This window comes from Haliotis rufescens, unplaced genomic scaffold (genome assembly GCF_023055435.1).
Source record: "Haliotis rufescens isolate VD_foot unplaced genomic scaffold, xgHalRufe1.0.p SCAF_10, whole genome shotgun sequence".
In the NCBI taxonomy this organism is placed as follows: Eukaryota; Metazoa; Mollusca; class Gastropoda; order Lepetellida; family Haliotidae; genus Haliotis; species Haliotis rufescens.
The window spans coordinates 36011374-36029854 of record NW_025963780.1 but is presented as its reverse complement, the minus strand read 5'-3'; the positions used below and the strand labels follow the sequence as shown (position 1 = coordinate 36029854).

General features: G+C 42.6%; 2 protein-coding genes across 4 annotated transcripts in view; one reads left to right on the top strand and one right to left on the bottom strand.

Moving 5' to 3' along the window:
• The window catches only part of LOC124131041 (snRNA-activating protein complex subunit 1-like), a 30805-nt gene that overhangs the window by 7627 nt on the left and 4697 nt on the right, over positions 1–18481 (bottom strand). Inside the window, exons 1-7 of one of the 3 annotated variants that reach the window (XM_046494114.2) lie at positions 13064–13346; positions 11286–11414; positions 8198–8338; positions 6822–6944; positions 6114–6235; positions 4648–4696; positions 2100–2180 (exon numbers count right to left, since the gene is read on the bottom strand). In XM_046494114.2, coding sequence (XP_046350070.2) covers positions 2100–2180; positions 4648–4696; positions 6114–6235; positions 6822–6944; positions 8198–8338; positions 11286–11414; positions 13064–13240 — 822 coding nt within the window. In that variant the 5' untranslated portion in view covers positions 13241–13346. Of the gene's footprint in view, positions 1–2099; positions 2181–4647; positions 4697–6113; positions 6236–6821; positions 6945–8197; positions 8339–11285; positions 11415–13063; positions 13347–18481 lie in introns of those variants that run through there. The other 2 variants (XM_046494115.2, XM_046494116.2) reach the window with 2 other exon arrangements.
• Positions 13434–18473, top strand: LOC124131039 (kelch-like protein 41). Its single transcript, XM_046494112.2, has 3 exons — positions 13434–13624; positions 14624–14776; positions 15876–18473. Exons 1-3 carry the CDS (start codon positions 13461–13463, stop codon positions 17554–17556), a joined length of 1998 nt encoding a protein of 665 aa, XP_046350068.2. The 5' UTR covers positions 13434–13460; the 3' UTR covers positions 17557–18473.

Here is an 18481-nt window from a genome sequence, read left to right as displayed (position 1 = left end):
GACACAATATTATCCTCCATTTCTCAGCGATCACACACCTGGTCTAAGCTAGTTTAGTAGCCTCTGACAGGCCGACCAGACTCACACAGGTGTCAGGACACAATACTATCCTCCATTTCTCAGCGATCACACACCTGGTCTAAGCTAGTTTAGTAGCCTCTGACAGGCCGACCAGACTCACACAGGTGTCAGGACACAATATTATCCTCCATTTCTCAGCGATCACACACCTGGTCTAAGCTAGTTTAGTAGCCTCTGACAGGCCGACCAGACTCACGCAGGTGTCAGGACACAATATTATCCTCCATTTTTCAGCGATCACACACCTGGGCTTAGCTAGTTTAGTAGCCTCTGACAGGCCGACCAGACTCACACAGGTGTCGGGACACAATATGATCCTCCATTTCTCAGCGATCACACACAGGCCGACCAGACTCACACAGGTGTCAGGACACAATATGATCCTCCATTTCTCAGCGATCACACACCTGGTCTAAGCTAGTTTAGTAGCCTCTGACAGGCAGACTAGACTCACACAGGTGTCAGGACACAATATTATCCTCCATTTCTCAGCGATCACACACCTGGTCTAAGCTAGTTTAGTAGCCTCTGACAGGCCGACCAGACTCACACAGGTGTAAGGACACAATATTATCCTCCATTTCTCAGCGATCACACACAGGCCGACCAGACTCACACAGGTGTCAGGACACAATATGATCCTCCATTTCTCAGCGATCACACACCTTGTCTAAGCTAGTTTAGTAGCCTCTGACAGGCAGACTAGACTCACACAGGTGTCAGGACACAATATTATCCTCCATTTCTCAGCGATCACACACCTGGTCTAAGCTAGTTTAGTAGCCTCTGACAGGCCGACCAGACTCACACAGGTGTCAGGACACAATATTATCCTCCATTTCTCAGCGATCACACACCTGGTCTAAGCTAGTTTAGTAGCCTCTGACAGGCCGACCAGACTCACACAGGTGTCAGGACACAATATTATCCTCCATTTCTCAGCGATCACACACCTGGTCTAAGCTAGTTTAGTAGCCTCTGACAGGCCGACCAGACTCACACAGGTGTCAGGACACAATATTATCCTCCATTTCTCAGCGATCACACACCTGGTCTAAGCTAGTTTAGTAGCCTCTGACAGGCCGACCAGACTCACACAGGTGTCAGGACACAATACTATCCTCCATTTCTCAGCGATCACACACCTGGTCTAAGCTAGTTTAGTAGCCTCTGATAGGCCGACCAGACTCACACAGGTGTCAGGACACAATATTATCCTCCATTTCTCAGCAATCACACACCTGGTCTAAGCTAGTTTAGTAGCCTCTGATAGGCCGACCAGACTCACACAGGTGTCAGGACACAATATTATCCTCCATTTCTCAGCAATCACACACCTGGTCTAAGCTAGTTTAGTAGCCTCTGACAGGCCGACCAGACTCACACAGGTGTCAGGACACAATACTATCCTCCATTTCTCAGCGATCACACACCTGGTCTAAGCTAGTTTAGTAGCCTCTGACAGGCCGACCAGACTCACACAGGTGTCAGGACACAATACTATCCTCCATTTCTCAGCGATCACACACCTGGTCTAAGCTAGTTTAGTAGCCTCTGACAGGCCGACCAGACTCACACAGGTGTCAGGACACAATATTATCCTCCATTTCTCAGCGATCACACACCTGGGCTTAGCTAGTTTAGTAGCCTCTGACAGGCCGACCAGACTCACACAGGTGTCAGGACACAATATTATCCTCCATTTCTCAGCCATCACACACCTGGGCTTAGCTAGTTTAGTAGCCTCTGACAGGCCGACCAGACTATCAATGGATCTGGTAAAGAGGGGGTCGCCAAAATTTAATCAATTTTGGAATAATAGAATTAATAATTTATAACCTTGAACGTTATTTCGGGACTGGTAATTTAATGTAGAGAGTGGGACGGTGTCAGGAAAAATTGTTATACGTTCCTAAGTCCAATCCCACCACCACAACCATCATATATGACCAGTCCCTCAGTAAATCTACGACACGACTCTGCTAGACTTGTAAGATTGATGTTGGTCATCAACTTACGTAATCTGGATCCTCAGTGTCCGAGGACTCGCCATCATCAGAATTGTGTTCCTCTCGTTTTGCTTTCCACTGTCGTCCTCGCTGTGAAATAACCATAAAAATGTCTACAGATCCTTGACAAATACCAAAGCAATTGATGAACATAAGTCATTATAGATTCATAAATAAATATAGATATAGATTCATTTATATAAATAAATAAATAAATAGCAAGTGATTTTGTGGTATTTGATCGGCTACCAAGCAATATTTTTCCTAAACTGAAAAAAAACATAGGGCGTGATCCTTAACTGCTTCCTGATTGGCTGATAACAGAATGAGCTGGGCTTGTGTTGCATTATTGCACTGAACAAAGTCATAGATTTTGTGCTGTTGTATGGAAATATCTTCTTTTACCATATCATTAAATCATGTAAAACACAAAAATATACTCTGATGCTGATGGCTGTCTGTTTGTTCGTTGTTAAACGCCCTTCTTAGCAATATTCCAGCTATATGACGGCGGTCTGTAAGTAATGAAGTCTGGACCAGACAATACAGTGATTGACATCATGAGCACCAATCAAAGCAATTGGGATACGATGACATGAACTCCAGTGACCTTACCATGTGTAAGCTGCCCTGACCTACACATGCCCTGACTCACTCCTGCAGATGCCCTGACCTATACATGCCCCAACTCACTCCAGCAGCTGCCCTGACCTACCCATGCCCTGACAAACTCCAGCAGCTGCCCTGACCTACCCATGCCCCGATAAACTCCAGCAGTTACCCTGACCTACCCATGCCCCAATAAACTCCAGCAGCTGCTTTGACCTACCCATGCCCTGACTCACTCCTGCAGATGCCCTGACTCACTCCAGCAGCTGCCCTGACCTACCCATGCCCCGATAAACTCCAGCAGTTACCCTGACCTACCCTTGCCCTGACAAACTCCAGCAGCTGCCCTGACCTACCCATGCCCTGACAAACTCCAGCAGCTGCCCTGACCTACCCTTGCCCCAAAAAACTCCAGCAGCTGCCCTGACCTACACATGCCCTGACAAACTCCAGCAGTTGCCCTGACCTACCCATGCCCTGACAAACTCCAGCAGCTGCCCTGACCTACCCATGCCCCGATAAACTCCAGCAGTTACCCTGACCTACCCATGCCCCAATAAACTCCAGCAGCTGCTTTGACCTACCCATGCCCTGACTCACTCCTGCAGATGCCCTGACTCACTCCAGCAGCTGCCCTGACCTACCCATGCCCCGATAAACTCCAGCAATTACCCTGACCTACCCTTGCCCTGACAAACTCCAGCAGCTGCCCTGACCTACCCATGCCCTGACAAACTCCAGCAGCTGCCCTGACCTACCCTTGCCCCAACTCACTCCAGCAGCTGCCCTGACCTACCCATGCCCCGATAAACTCCAGCAGCTGCCCTGACCTACACATGCCCTGACAAACTCCAGCAGTTGCCCTGACCTACCCATGCCCTGACAAACTCCAGCAGCTGCCCTGACCTACCCATGCCCTGACTAACTCCAGCAGCTGCCCTGACCTACACATGCCCCGATAAACTCCAGCAGCTGCCCTGACCTACCCTCACCCTGACTCACTCCAGCAGCTGCCCTGACCTACCCATGCCCTGACAAACTCCAGCTGCCCTGACCTACCCATGCCCTGACAATCTCCAGCAGCTGCCCTGATCTACCCATACCCTGACAAACTCCAGCTGCCCTGACCTACCCATGCCCTGACAAACTCCAGCAGCTGCCCTGACCTACCCCTGCCCTGACAAACCCCAGCAGCTGCCCTGACCTACACATGCCCTGACAAACTCCAGCAGCTGCCCTGACCTACCCTCGCCCTGACAAACTCCTGCTGCCCTGACCTATCCATGCCCTGACAAACTCCAGCTGCCCTGACCTACACATGCCCCGATAAACTCCAGCAGCTGCCCTGACCTACCCATCCCCTGACAAACTCCAGCAGCTGCCCTGACCTACCCTTGCCCGGATAAACTCCAGCAGTTGCCCTGACCTACACATGCCCTTATTTACTCCAGCAGCTGCCCTGACCTACCCATGCCCTGACAAACTCCAGCAGCTGCCCTGACCTACCCTCGCCCTGACTCCCTCCAGCAGCTGCCCTGACCTACCCTCGCCCTGACAAACTCCAGCAGCTGCCCTGACCTACCCATGCCCTGACAAACTCAAGCAGCTGCCCTGACCTACCCATGCCCAGATAAACTCCAGCAGCTGCCCTGACCTACCCATGCCCAGATAAACTCCAGCAGCTGCCCTGACCTACCCTCGCCCTGACAAACTCCAGCAGCTGCCCTGACCTACCCTTGCCCTGACTCACTCCAGCAGCTGCCCTGACCTACCCATGCCCTGACAAACTCCAGCAGCTGCCCTGACCTACCCATGCCCTGACTAACTCCAGCAGCTGCCCTGACCTACACATGCCCCGATAAACTCCAGCAGCTGCCCTGACCTACCCATGCCCCGATAAACTCCAGCAGCTGCCCTGACCTACCCATGCCCCGATAAACTGACCTACCTGTGAACTTCGGATCTTCTCAAGTCTCTGCTTGTGTTGCACCAAACGGCTGAAAAGGAACTGAAGATATCAGCTCTAGTGACATATAATACAGCTCAACTTTTAGGAGAATGCCTGACTTAAAAATCGGTCAAGGGAGATTGTTACTGAATGTTTCTGAGGAATAAAAGGTTTAGAAAAAGACAGTAGTCTGTTCAACCCAAGACTAGAATCTGGTAGGACCACACTTTTCATCCGAACATCAAGTGACAATAAGTGATAACGGCTATGTTACAAACACCACTAGTCCCTGATGAGCTGCAGGATACTCGGTTATGTTACAAACACCACTAGTCCCTGATGAGCTGCAGGATCTTCGGTTATGTTACAAACACCACTAGTCCCTGATGAGCTGCAGGATACTCGGCTATGTTACAAACACCACTAGTCCCCGATGAGCTGCAGGATACTCGGCTATGTTACAAACACCACTAGTCCCCGATTAGCTGCAGGATACTCGGTTATGTTACAAACACCACTAGACCCTGATGAGCTGCAGGATACTCGGCTATGTTACAAACACCACTAGTCCCCGATGAGCTGCAGGATACTCGGCTATGTTACAAACACCACTAGTCCCCGATTAGCTGCAGGATACTCGGTTATGTTACAAACACCACTAGTCCCTGATGAGCTGCAGGATACTCAGTTATGTTACAAACACCACTAGTCCCTGATGAGCTGCAGGATACTCGGTTATGTTACAAACACCACTAGTCCCCGATGAGCTGCAGGATACTCGGTTATGTTACAAACACCACTAGTCCCTGATGAGCTGCAGGATACTCGGTTATGTTACAAACACCACTAGTCCCCGATGAGCTGCAGGATACTCGGCTATGTTACAAACACCACTAGTCCCTGATGAGCTGCAGGATACATGGCTATGTTACAAACACCACTAGTCCCTGATGAGCTGCAGGATACTCGGCTATGTTACAAACACCACTAGTCCCCGATGAGCTGCAGGATACATGGCTATGTTACAAACACCACTAGTCCCTGATGAGCTGCAGGATACTCGGCTATGTTACAAACACCACTAGTCCCTGATGAGCTGCAGGATACTCGGTTATGTTACAAACACCACTAGTCCCTGATGAGCTGCAGGATACTCGGCTATGTTACAAACACCACTAGTCCCCGATGAGCTGCAGGATACTCGGTTATGTTACAAACACCACTAGTCCCCGATGAGCTGCAGGATACTCGGCTATGTTACAAACACCACTAGTCCCTGATGAGCTGCAGGATACTCGGTTATGTTACAAACACCACTAGTCCCCGATGAGCTGCAGGATACTCGGCTATGTTACAAACACCACTAGTCCCCGATGAGCTGCAGGATACTAGACTATGTTACAAACACCACTAGTCCTTGATGAGCTGCAGGATACTCATCTTGCATCACTCACTAATCCACTTACTTATCAATACTGTGCATGATTTCATCTTCGACAACGTCAAGGGATCGGTCTGGGCGGAGGGCGTTTGGCCCCGCGATCCCCAACTTGATCTGCTGGTACTGCATATGGATGGCTCGTAGTTGCTATGGAAACAGTACAAGCTATATAACATTCCAAACCCTTTTGAATCTAGTAGCCCGAACATGGCCTTTAACATCATTTGCAGTAGATTTTAGTGTAATCATATAGACTATTAGTAGCTGAGCTTACCAGACCAAATAGAATTTTACTTCGGACTTGTGGCTAACGTCGCAGACAGATATAAGCCATTTGTTTTCATATTACTTGATTTACAGTTCTGCCAACCTCAAAGTTACAAATACGATCATCATTATCATCAGGACCACACTACTGAGATATGTACAGCACCAAGACAACCGAAACCAACAAATCCTAATAATAATAATTTCCATTATATGTTTGGCTGAAATAAGTCACACTACAATGAACATTTTCCAAAAGCATCATATGAAATCTAAAGAAGATTAAAATGTTAAGTTTTTCTTTAAAAACATTTTATTGGCGACATGTTTTTACAGCATTACAGAATCATGAGTGTACCATGTTTCATCACGGAACAAGATGGGTAGTTTGGCCCCTGGATTTCTAAAACCAGTGTTTTGAAAAGTATTTGTCCTGTATATTTTAAATGGGTCAGAATTCACAAACCTGTAGAATATCAGGAGTAAACACAGTCGACACGGAGTCCTCCATGTTCAGGCTGTCTTTCGTCAGACTGTCAGAGTCGACAACCTTGTCCGTCTGGGTTTTGTCTTTCGACTTGATGTACACCTGAAAACCAAGTCCAATATCAGCACTTGTGTTGATCAGCTTCCGCATTCATCTGCCACAGTTAAAGTTTTCAATTTTCCCAAGACAGTGCACCGTGATGCATATCATATCATTTCAATGTTTCATGCCAACTATACACCATTCACCATCCAGCTCTTAATAGCGAGTGAGTGAGTTGTGTTTAATGCTGCTTTTAACAGTATTCCAGTTATATCGCGGCGTGTCAGTTTAATGTGGGAGGAAAGCCCGAAGTGATGCAGGTCTTAGACCCTTACCAGTTTGGTGAAACCCACGAGCACGGGTATGGTGCTGACAAACCTAGAAACATAACTGGAGTGAACCGGAATTCGAACTTACGATTATAGGTTTCTGGCATGCCCAAGGGATGCTACTCTGCACAGTTAATTGCAGACCTTAGATAACCTTAGATATGTTTTAACTGTACTTCAGTCCTGATATGATACATATCATAATACTCAACATGCTTAACTGTTGTTTGTATGAATGTATTGATGTTCCCTGCAACCACACTGATGCATGGTTGTTGCAATCTATAAATCTGTATCTTGTAAAGATCCAGTTCACAATAGGTCTTCAGCACCCATGTTTATCGTAACAGGTGACTAACGGGATCAGGTGGTCAGACTCGCTGACTTAGTTGATGAATGTCATTGTATCCTAATTGCTTAGATCATGCGGATCAAAGCTTATGATGTCAACCACTGGATTGTCTGGTCCTGAGTCGATTATTTTCAGACTGCCTTCATATAGCTAGGTGTGACAACAAACAAACAAAACTACTTTGTGTTGGACTTGTATGACTGGTCATAGACTCATTCACGCTGACACTAGCTTGGGTATCAGGCTGGGTTTTTCCCAAACTTCGTAAATTTAACTTTTTGAAAATCTATGCAGAATTATAACTTGTAAAATATGAATCAATACAACAGGATATGAGGGATGGAGTATCTTGTATCACATCGTCAGTGTTTTGTGATGTGATAACACTTCAATGAAACATGACAGCCATAACCGTGATATTACAGATACCAGCAATGAAGACAGCATTGAAAACAGTTACATGCGATATATTAATGACCATTCTGAAATACATATCATTGTATTTACTCTTTCAGAACAGTGTCAACATGGTAAAGCAATGTGCAGTTCAATAAAAGATGTATTCCTCACACTGAGATCTTCCAGCAACAACAGCCTGGCTGACAAGGACGCTGTGCTGCTCCTGTACATACCTCTCTTGGTGTAGCCACAAATAGAAAGGCATGCTGCATAAACAGCTTCTGAAACACGTATTCCACATCGTAATGCTTCTGGGAGTGCACACTCTGCTGGAAGTCCATAATCTGTTTCCATGCTTTGTGGGTCACTCGTATCTGTAACCAAAGAGTGAGTAAGTTTGGTTTTAGGCCGCTTTTAGCAATATTCCAGCAATATCACAGCGGGGGACACCAGAAATGGGCTTCACACATTGCACCCATGTCAGGAATCGAACCCGGGTCTTCAGCGTGATGAGCGAACGTTTTAACCACAAGGCTACCCGACCGCCCATGTAACAAAAGAACAACTTGACTTTAAATTAGGATTGTTAATCATGTTTATGCTGACAAATGATTCAACAAATTAACAAATAACTTCAACTCTAAGGTCAAGAAAGAAATACCTGCAAGTAGACATGCGACAGGACGATAGAGAGGAAGTGTACTGGGCTTTAGGGGAGACACATATATTGTATATAATTAATATAGAGCATGCTGGTGGATGTGGGAATCACTTAAACAAATCCACATCATAGACATCTTCCCGAGGCAAGATAGTGAACTGACTCCTCCTCATTCTCATCAACTGGAAACATATGAGGCAACCCATGAATCTAGAGGCAGCCAAGTAGTCATGTTGGGGTTAATACTGGACTGAACACTATTTCCGTTATGTAACAATATGTCAATATTATCATCATGTATATGTACATCTTCCCGAGGCAAGGGAGTCAACTGACTGTAAAGTCCTGTTTCCACCCTTGCCGAACTAGGCTGGTATTATGGAGTTACATTTTGACTGGACTAACGAGTCTATGCATAGTCCAATCAAAATCAAAATCAAAATCCGGTTTCGTAAACTGTCGTGCAGATTTCGGTCGATTGCAGGATTTGCAAAGCATGTGTACTGCCAGCTCGTTGACAACAGATATTTTCCAAACCTTTTCATATTTTTAATCAAGGTGCTGGCGTGATTTGATGCACTTCACGATGTTAGACCTGTTTTATTACAATAAAGATCTTGATTATCGATCAGATTGTCTTGACTGGGTGCCGCCATTTTGTTTGAAACAAATGCATGTAATGGAATCGGACTGGTCCATAGGAGAGGCTCAGAAGGGACATAACTCATAATAACAACGGGTCGCGCCTATTTCGACAAGGATGGAAACTGGAGTTTTATAGTCAGTTAACTCTCTTGCCTGGGGAAGATGCATCATAGAATGCATGTTACCAGTAATGGACAGTTATATAACTTTATTCTGGTAAGAATAACACTCTCAGTTCAGGGTGTCGGGGTTGATTTTATTCACTCTAACGTTCAAATCCCTATCAATAATAGTTTTCACATGTGCTTAAAGGTTTATACTTCAAACTAGAGGCCTGTGAAGATCCGGGTTAGAACTGGTTTTCAGTAAACCATGCTAGTCGTATGAGGCAACCAACGTGATCAGGAGGTCAGACTCACTGACATTGTTGATGCAGGTCATTGTATCCCAATTGCATAGGTTGATACTCATGATGTCAACCATTGTATTGTCAAGTTCAGACTCGATTATTTACAGAATGCCATCATATAGCTGAAATATTGCTGAGTACGGCGTTAAACAACAAACAAACAAACCAACAACCATATCCAAGATATCCAGACCCATGTAACAGGCGTGTTTGTTCTTCAATGGAGTACTTAAAAATATTACAGGTATGTGACGACGGCCTGTGAAAAAGTCTGGTTGATATTATGAGCAATGGTCCACAATGTCGGGATATGTTGACATGCCTTCAACATGATCAACCAAGGTCACTGAGCATGACCATCCAATCCATTAAGTTCTTCTAATGGCCAGCATGGGTTGCTGGGGACCAATTCTCACCCAGCATCCCCTTGGGTGGCATACATAGTATTATAGACAATCCATATATCATGTATCTAGGCCTACCGTATTCGACGTAATAAGTGCCCCGCTCTAATAAGCGCCCACGGCGATATTTGCTAATATATTGGCACGTGAACAATCCCAATTAGCACCCCTTCCAATTGATCAATGAAAACAAGACTTATTCATTCTCGTATAATACGCACTCCTGTGTTATATGCACCATTAATTATGGGCAATTACATTCTGGAAAAATATATCTGCCGTACATAAATATTTCTGGCTGTCAGCATAAACCACTAAATTTATCTTTCAACTCTGTTTTTTTTCACCAAAATAATATTTTAATAAGAGCCCCCTATTTCTAATTTTGAGAGCGCCCTGGGTGCTTATTATGTCGAATACGGTATTATTTTTCCCGACGTATCACTAACATATGTACATGATCAGTGTTCCAGCTAGCATTTGAAACTGCCTGTCCTGGTGGACTGGCAACTCTAAATATGACAAGTCCCACCTAATTTTCGCCAGTCCCAACTTTCAACAAATAAAAAAAATGTATGGTATTACCTGGTTTTAATTCCTTCAACATCATGTTCAGTGCAATGACATCATCTCTGAAGTTACTTAGTTAGATCCACACGTCATTCACACAAAGTTGACACAATTCTCTCTCTTTTTCTTGAATATTTCTTCTATATATACATGTATGTCTATGTATATATAAGTCGCTACAAATGTATCTTTAACCTTGAAGAAAAGCGAAATGTTATTTCCTTGCACTAAAATTAGCCAAGGGGAAACCCTGATGGTGACAGACAAGCTGACTTAGTTCGAAAAAAAATATATACTTATATGAATATTGCCTATGTTTTGTTCAACAACAAAGATTTATAAGGTACTTTATTTGCCGGTCTACAGGGACTGGCAGTCACATGAATTATCGGTCCAAGCCTAATTTTACCGGTAAAAAAATGATAATTACCTGTAAACAGGAACACTGATGATGTAACCATGGTAACATGATGAAGAAAACTATTTTACTGATACAGTTACCATGGTTATTGGTTATCAGGGTTATAGATGTACCTTAAAAAATGAAAGTAGTCTCTGGAAGTAAATAGAACTGGACCTTATATTCAATCAGTTTGAGAACATAATGGTGACAACTGTATAAGACTACTGACCGGTATTTTGGGAACACAGGGCTGCGTGAAGTAGAGGCCATACAGAATGTACAGGCCCCCGGCCCTCACTTGGAAGTCGTACGGCAGCAGGTGAAAACTAAGGGCAATATGGTTAATCTCCTCATAGAACTAGAAAAGTAAAACAGTGAATGAGGAGATTGTTGTTACTGATAAATGAAATTCAGTTTTGTTAAACATGTTAAAAATATATTTTATTGATGAATCATTTATAAGTACAATCATGATAACATGCTCCAAATATAAGGTCTGCTTTGACAAGACAAAACTGTTAGCTTGAGCAAATTGATATGCACCTATATAGTCGCCAGTTTAGAGACATGATAGAGGTTATCATGTTGACCATTTTGGGGCCAGTGCTGCAAAAAGTGAACTGTTGTCACTGGTGGTTATGGCTAAATTGTCCCCAGACCCAAAAGTTTAGTGAAAAATAAAAACAAAAATTGTGTAGCAGATCAAAGATTAACAGATGATAATAAATTGTGAAAAATAAAAACAAAAATTGTGTAGCAGATCAAAGATTAACAGATGATAATAAATTGTGAAAAATAAAAACAAAAATTGTGTAGCAGATCAAAGATTAACAGATGATAATAAATTGTGAAAAATAAAAACAAAAATTGTGTAGCAGATCAAAGATTAACAGATGATAATAAATTGTGAAAAATAAAAACAAAAATTGTGTAGCAGATCAAAGATTACATGTTAAGAGATGATGATAAATTGAACCAGTGTAACAATTTGTCCCAATCTCATTAAAATCAGATCTTAGTTTTCGCTACCGCTAACAAAGATCTGAGGACATCCCATTACAGGTCACGCGTCAGAACGATAATGTCTAGAAGAATATTGAGAAATAAGAAATAGGGTCACGAATTTTCGGCAACAATGCAGTTTACCGGGCACAGCCCGAGCTCAAACATCCACTCAGTTACTGTGCTATAGTGCTACCACTGTCTCGCTATACTGTCACCATGGCTCATGCTCTAGTGACTCTCGCTTCACGATCCAACACCCCTTTTCAGTCTTAGGGAAACGTACTCGTCTTTACGATCCAACACCCCTTTTTGGTCTTAGGGAAACATACTCGTCTTTATGATCCAACACCCCTTTTTGGTCTTAGGGAAACTTACACGTCTTTACGATCCAACACCCCTTTTCGGTCTTAGGGAAACTTACACGTCTTTACGATTCAACACCCCTTTTTGGTCTTAGGGAAACTTACACGTCATTACGATCCAACACCCCTTTTCGGTCCTTAGGGTTAGCTTGCTTTGGGCAAGGGTTAGCCATAATTTCTTTCCTTTTCAAGCGTTAATCCGGTTAATCCGATTGGTCGGTCGTGTTGACATAAACAATGGCGGGTGTGGTTTCAAAAGAAGATTAATGGGAGAGCGGACAATGACGTCACACAGATGCGCAATTCATTGTTTATTGAATTACGCAATGCTTGTTAATGGGGTGCTAATGACCTGTTAAACAAGCACTGATTACATGTGATAGCGCTCGTGGTTCAGTGGTAGATCGTCGGCTAATTAACGCATTAATTAGCCAAGCCAGTGAGCCGGCGAAGTGTGTTCGTTCCCCCACAGCGCTAATTGGATCTGAAAAAGTGCGCCCGGTAAAGTGCACTTCTCCCGAATTTAGAGGTACGAACTCTCTATCGGTAGGAATTGGTTTGGAAAGAAAAACAAGATCCAGGAGATGTCACCTTACAATTAACACTTAAAATTACTCTTCATAAAATGCTTAGTGCATACTTCTCGACATTCTCTGTCATTTTTACGCCCAGCATACAGGTACGAGAACTTCATTGATCTCCAAAGTTCAGCAAAATCCTCATATCGAACAGTCTTTCGTGTAGAAAACGTCTCAAGAAGTTTGCTGAAGTCTTCTTTCACCCCTCTTGTTGGATTGTAAGCATCTCTAAAGTTCATTTCGATTCTTGACTCTTCATAAACGCGAACGTTCTCTGTCAAGACTTTTCGACAACGTCTTTGGCAACCATGTTGAGTTTCAACTTCCGGCAAAGCCCCTAAGAACATACATGATATCATTCTTTCGCCTTTTATTAAATTCTGTTTCAATATGAAATAACTACTTGGTGTGTCAGTTACTAAGCAGTTAATTCGTATTAAGTAAAAGTTATTTAAGCACATGTGTAAGGAAATAATCTACATGTTGTTTGCGACATGTTTGACTCTTTACAGCGTCAAAATTGAGAACTCTACACATCGTAACAAGCGATGCCTACATGCATCTGCAGCAGCTTACGCGTTTCATTGCATCGCTGACATTTTCCGGTCAAACTATGCGAGCAGGTACCCGATAGTTATTCATTTCGTCAACTGAAACTATCATGTCAGTTATTTTTAATTTAGCTGATTTATGTTAAATCATATGCTTTTCACTAATTACGCATAAGAGTATCATATTTCATCTTTCAATCCAAGTGCGAGGAGGTTTACCATAAATGGCTATGCGCTATGGCTTATAGATTCTCGTAATTTCATTACTCCAAAAGTGTTATCTCAAATAAAAAAAGACCTTTGAGAGTTTAAACTGTCACAAAAAGTGTGTTTGTCATTACTTTTATTCTGACATTCTTAAAGTAAGGTATAATAATATAAGTTTGAAATTAAGTTTTAAGCCCTAATATAAAAAGAAAGATGTACGTAGATCTACAATTAATTTTTTATATTCTAATATTTTTTTCTTTAACTGATACTGTAATTTATTGAGATTTGCGAAGTATGGTAATTTCCCCCCAATATTTTATTTTTTCTTGTAAATAAAAAAGTCAAAGTTTCTTAATTTGCGTTAAACAATTTAATATAAAACTGAGAACTCATGTAATGTATTTTCCCAAATTAAGGAAGAAATCATCACTTATGAAGGTTTTGTTCTTGAGCAGATTGTGAAGGTAGCACAGAAAAATGATAATATTTCTAAATGTCGTTAGGCCTTTCTGCTCACTGCTCACTGACAGCATTAGTCAGAGCACCATTCATGAAAGTGATATATTTCTACTTTTCCTTTTTATTTTACAGATTTTCTGTGTAATTTTATCAAAATGCAGGCGGTAAAATAATAAAGGATAATATTGTTTACAGCACATTGAGATTGAATAAAATCATGCAAGCAAAAGAATTTGTGATCATATTTTGAAATGACTACAAATTATATGGCTAAATTAAAAAAAAAAAACACTTGTGAAGGAAGAATATTCAAAATATGAATTTTGTAAATACAGAAGTTGTAATCCATCCTCTGGTATGTGAACAGAGAATGTCTATCAGAGACTGATACCACTGTTCCAGGAAATCAACCATGAACAGCCAACAGCAGCATCTCTTGGAGGGAATTCAAGAACTTTTCACATGTAAAGAACTGACGAATGTCATTCTTGTTGCTGAGGACAAAGACCTCCACTGCCACAGGAGTGTCCTTGCTGCCAGCAGTCCATACTTCAGGTACATGACCCTTCACAGGAAATCACTTTGTAGCCAGGCATCATAGACTTTGTCTTGATTTTTGCTGAACAAAAGAAGTCAGGGAATATCTTTGTTCAGTGTACTATGTTTTCATTAGCTCGAGTTAAACTTAAAGTTTGTCTTTCATATACTGTAAATCTTAAAATTTACGCGAGCGTGAATTAAATGCGAAAAATGCGAGTGGTCTTTGCTCGCATTATTTAACATCTTATTTATATCAACAATAATAAAGTTTGGGTAGCAGAAATATCAACTTAGAGCTACGCTTTGCGACTGTGTCAAAGGCCAACACGAGCCAGCGCGCCTGTATTGTTTTAGCGGAAGTACTCTACTCAGCGCTAATATGCGGTGTTTTTTGGTGTGTGATTGGATTAATGTAAGGTTGGATAAAGGTGAGGATTCTCCTGTAAACCTGACAGGGGACATTTCCTTTAGATATAAATCCACTGATGCTTGAGAGGAGGGGGGTGTCGCATTCATATCGAGTCGCATTTTTGGCTAGGGGCCAGCGGTCACATTCTCTTGGAGATGCATTAATTTCAGGATTTACAGTACAGTAACTTTGATTACTTATAGCGACACAGGTTGCTTACATTTGTATGGCACCAACATTTGCTATGGGGAGTTGTGTCCCCTAGATGTGTCAGGATCTACTGATCGATGGTTTGAATCTCAGATTCATCTTGATCTATATGCTTGATTTGTAAGCACTCCACCTCATTTATTGTCTGCATACTCATGGAATAAAATAAGAGAATAGTTGTAATCAGAAACATTGTGTTTGGTTGGAAATGTTGTAATTGGTCTGGAGATGAGTTGTAAGAGGCGACTAATGGGATATGATGGTCAGGTTTGCTGACTTGATTGATGCATGTCATCGTATCCTAGTTGTGTAGATCAATGATTATAATCAATCACTAGATTGTCGGTCCAGATTTGATAATTTACAGACTGTCGTCAAATAGATGAAATATTGCTGAGCAAATGGCAGCGTTAAACAACAAACTAACATGTGGATAAAGCATGTGACCTCGGATCAGAAGGTCTCTCTTTTAATTTTACAAATTGCTTTTTTCAGAGCCATGTTCCGAGATTACTGCGAAAGGGACCAGGAAATGGTGTACATCAGTAGCATCACCTACTCCGCTCTGGAAATGGCAGTGAAGTTCATGTACTGCCTACCAATTGAAATATCTCATGACAACGTGCAGTCCATTTTGACAGCGTCCAGTATGTTTCAGCTTGACACCTTAGCATCGTACTGTGTCGATCACATGATGAGAGCTATTTGTGTGGACAACTGCCTGGACGTGTACAACCTGGGAGATTATCAGTGTCTTGACACGCTGAAGGAGGCGGCAAAGTCCTACATCCTTGATCACTTCAGTGAAATGGTGGAGGAAGGGGGCATGATGCAACTGGAGAAGGCTGCCATCAAGGAACTGATCTCGTCAAATGAAATAAATGTTGATAAAGAGGAAACAATCTTCCAGTTCCTTGTGAAATGGACAGAATATGATATCGATGAAAGGAAGAGGTTTTTTGGAGATTTGTTTGGTAGACTTCGACTTCTGCTTGTTGATGAGGAATATATTTGTGAACATATTAACGCACACCCATTAGTTGAGGGGAATCCATTTTGTCGTGCAGTTGTTTCCATGACAAAGTTGTGCCGAATTGGAATGAACAGCCAAGATTCAGAGGAAGAAAAGCAGAAAATAGCCGATGATTTTGAGCTCAGTGTTTGTCGTCGTCATGGCATGTTTCGGAAACAGATGTTGATATTTTCAGGAGGAGGTAAATCGGAAGCCCAAAGGGCTTTTTCTTGTTTTGATCCAACGACTGGGAAGAATTATTTAGGTGTGAAACATCACCCAACATTTGACTTCAAGTTCAAGGTCGACTTTTACCAGCTTGTTACCAACAATCAAAATCAGATTTATTTCATCGGTGGCATATTCTATGATGATTACCATCTTGAAGAACAAGGTATGGCGCAAGACTCAGTGTATCAGTACCAGCAGAAAGACAGAACATGGAAGCTATGTCATCCAATGAACACTGCCAGATCTGCTTTTGCCGCTTGTGCTGTGGAGGAGAGAGTATTTGTGTTTGGTGGTGCTGTGTCGTATCCGCAAGGAGTTCCAATGGAACTTGTGGAGGCGTATGATCCTGTTTTTGATCTGTGGCAAAAGATGGCACCAATGCCAACGGGCCTATCACATCACACAGCGACTGTGTACAAGGATAGTGTGTATGTATTCGGTGGTGAGGACAGCAACGGGGAACTCTTCACAACAGTGTTGCAGTACTCCATTCCCAATGACACGTGGTTCATTCTGGACACACAAATACTTAACCCGCGACTCGCAAGCACGGCAATAAGTTATAAAGACAAGATCTACATTTTAGGCGGAGGTACGAAAGTTCAGAACACAACTGCCATTGAGATATTTGATCCAGAAACACTAAAATTTCAAATTGGAGATGATTTTCCCGATGATCGGAAAGTAATGACTGCATCTCTCCTCGATGACTGCATCTATGTCTGTGGGGGCTTTCGTCGGATGTCATCGAGGCGTCATGGTCTGGTCAAGTCTCGATCGGTGGAAAGCAAGGACATGTATAAATATGACCTTGACACTCACAAATGGAGCATGGTTGCGAAGTTGGTTCAATATGGCAGCAACCAGGCATCAACAACAGCTGTTGTGAATACAAAGGATTTAGATTTAAGTGAGTTTATCAGTTCACTGTAAATATATTGAGAAGGAATGGAGACAATGAAATGTCAGTAGTTAAAATCAGATCCTTTACTCCGATGCAATGCCTCTCTGCCTCTCTGCGTGAAGGGCTGTGGTCACCTCCACAGTAGGTCGAATCTGGTGAACTTGGTAATCCGCCAATCAGAGCTGAGGCTTCTCAATTCTTGACAAGTGAGCAAAGCATTCAAACCAGCATATCTGATTTCTGTATCTCAAAAACTAACAAAAATAACAAATTCCAAAAGTAAAAAGTAGAAAGCACTATTATATTCTTGTAGATATTTCATAAATCCAGTAATTTCTGAGTGTTGGGCATCTACACACAAAGTGAAGTACCACTGTCGGAATGTTCGTGTTCTGTGTTGGCTTTCCTTCGTACAAATTGAAATTCTGAAATCGAGGTGGTAAAAACATGAAGCCGAATCATTTCAGAAAGCTGACAGCTGATTGGCTCAAGAACCCACACATCCTTAATTTTGATTGGACAGTCAAAGTTCGCTCAGGGTTCACCTGACACGACCTTCAATGAAGATGTCCTCAGCTCCAGACAGAGAGGGATGGTATCAGAGAAGAAGCTGATTTAGTGAGACTTGAGACATTGTGAAGGGATGACACAAACTCCACCGTGAAACCTGTATGGAATTCAGTTGTGATTTGGATCCCAGTTTTATTTGGTCATCTGTTTTACAAAATTCTTGAGTTATTTTGTTCAAATGATTTTATTTGTTGAATATTGAGTTAGTCATGCTTCATCAACAGTATTATTTACATGTTATTTATGACTTTTATAGCAAGAGTTTTAAGTGTTTGTTTGTTGTTTAACGCCGCACTCAGCAATATTCCAGCTATATGACGGCGGTCTGTAAATAATCGAGTCTGGACCAGACAATCCAGTGATTGATATCATGAGCATCGATCC

What these genes read in the sequence shown, in the direction of transcription:
- LOC124131039 (XM_046494112.2), top strand. Translation starts at nt 13,461, where the DNA reads ATGTGTAAGGAAATAATCTACATGTTGTTTGCGACATGTTTGACTCTT. An exon ending in CGGTCAAACTATGCGAGCAG is followed by an intron (nt 13,625 to 14,623) that starts GTACCCGATAGT and finishes CCACTGTTCCAG; the next exon opens with GAAATCAACCATGAACAGCC. An exon ending in GCCAGCAGTCCATACTTCAG is followed by an intron (nt 14,777 to 15,875) that starts GTACATGACCCT and finishes TGCTTTTTTCAG; the next exon opens with AGCCATGTTCCGAGATTACT.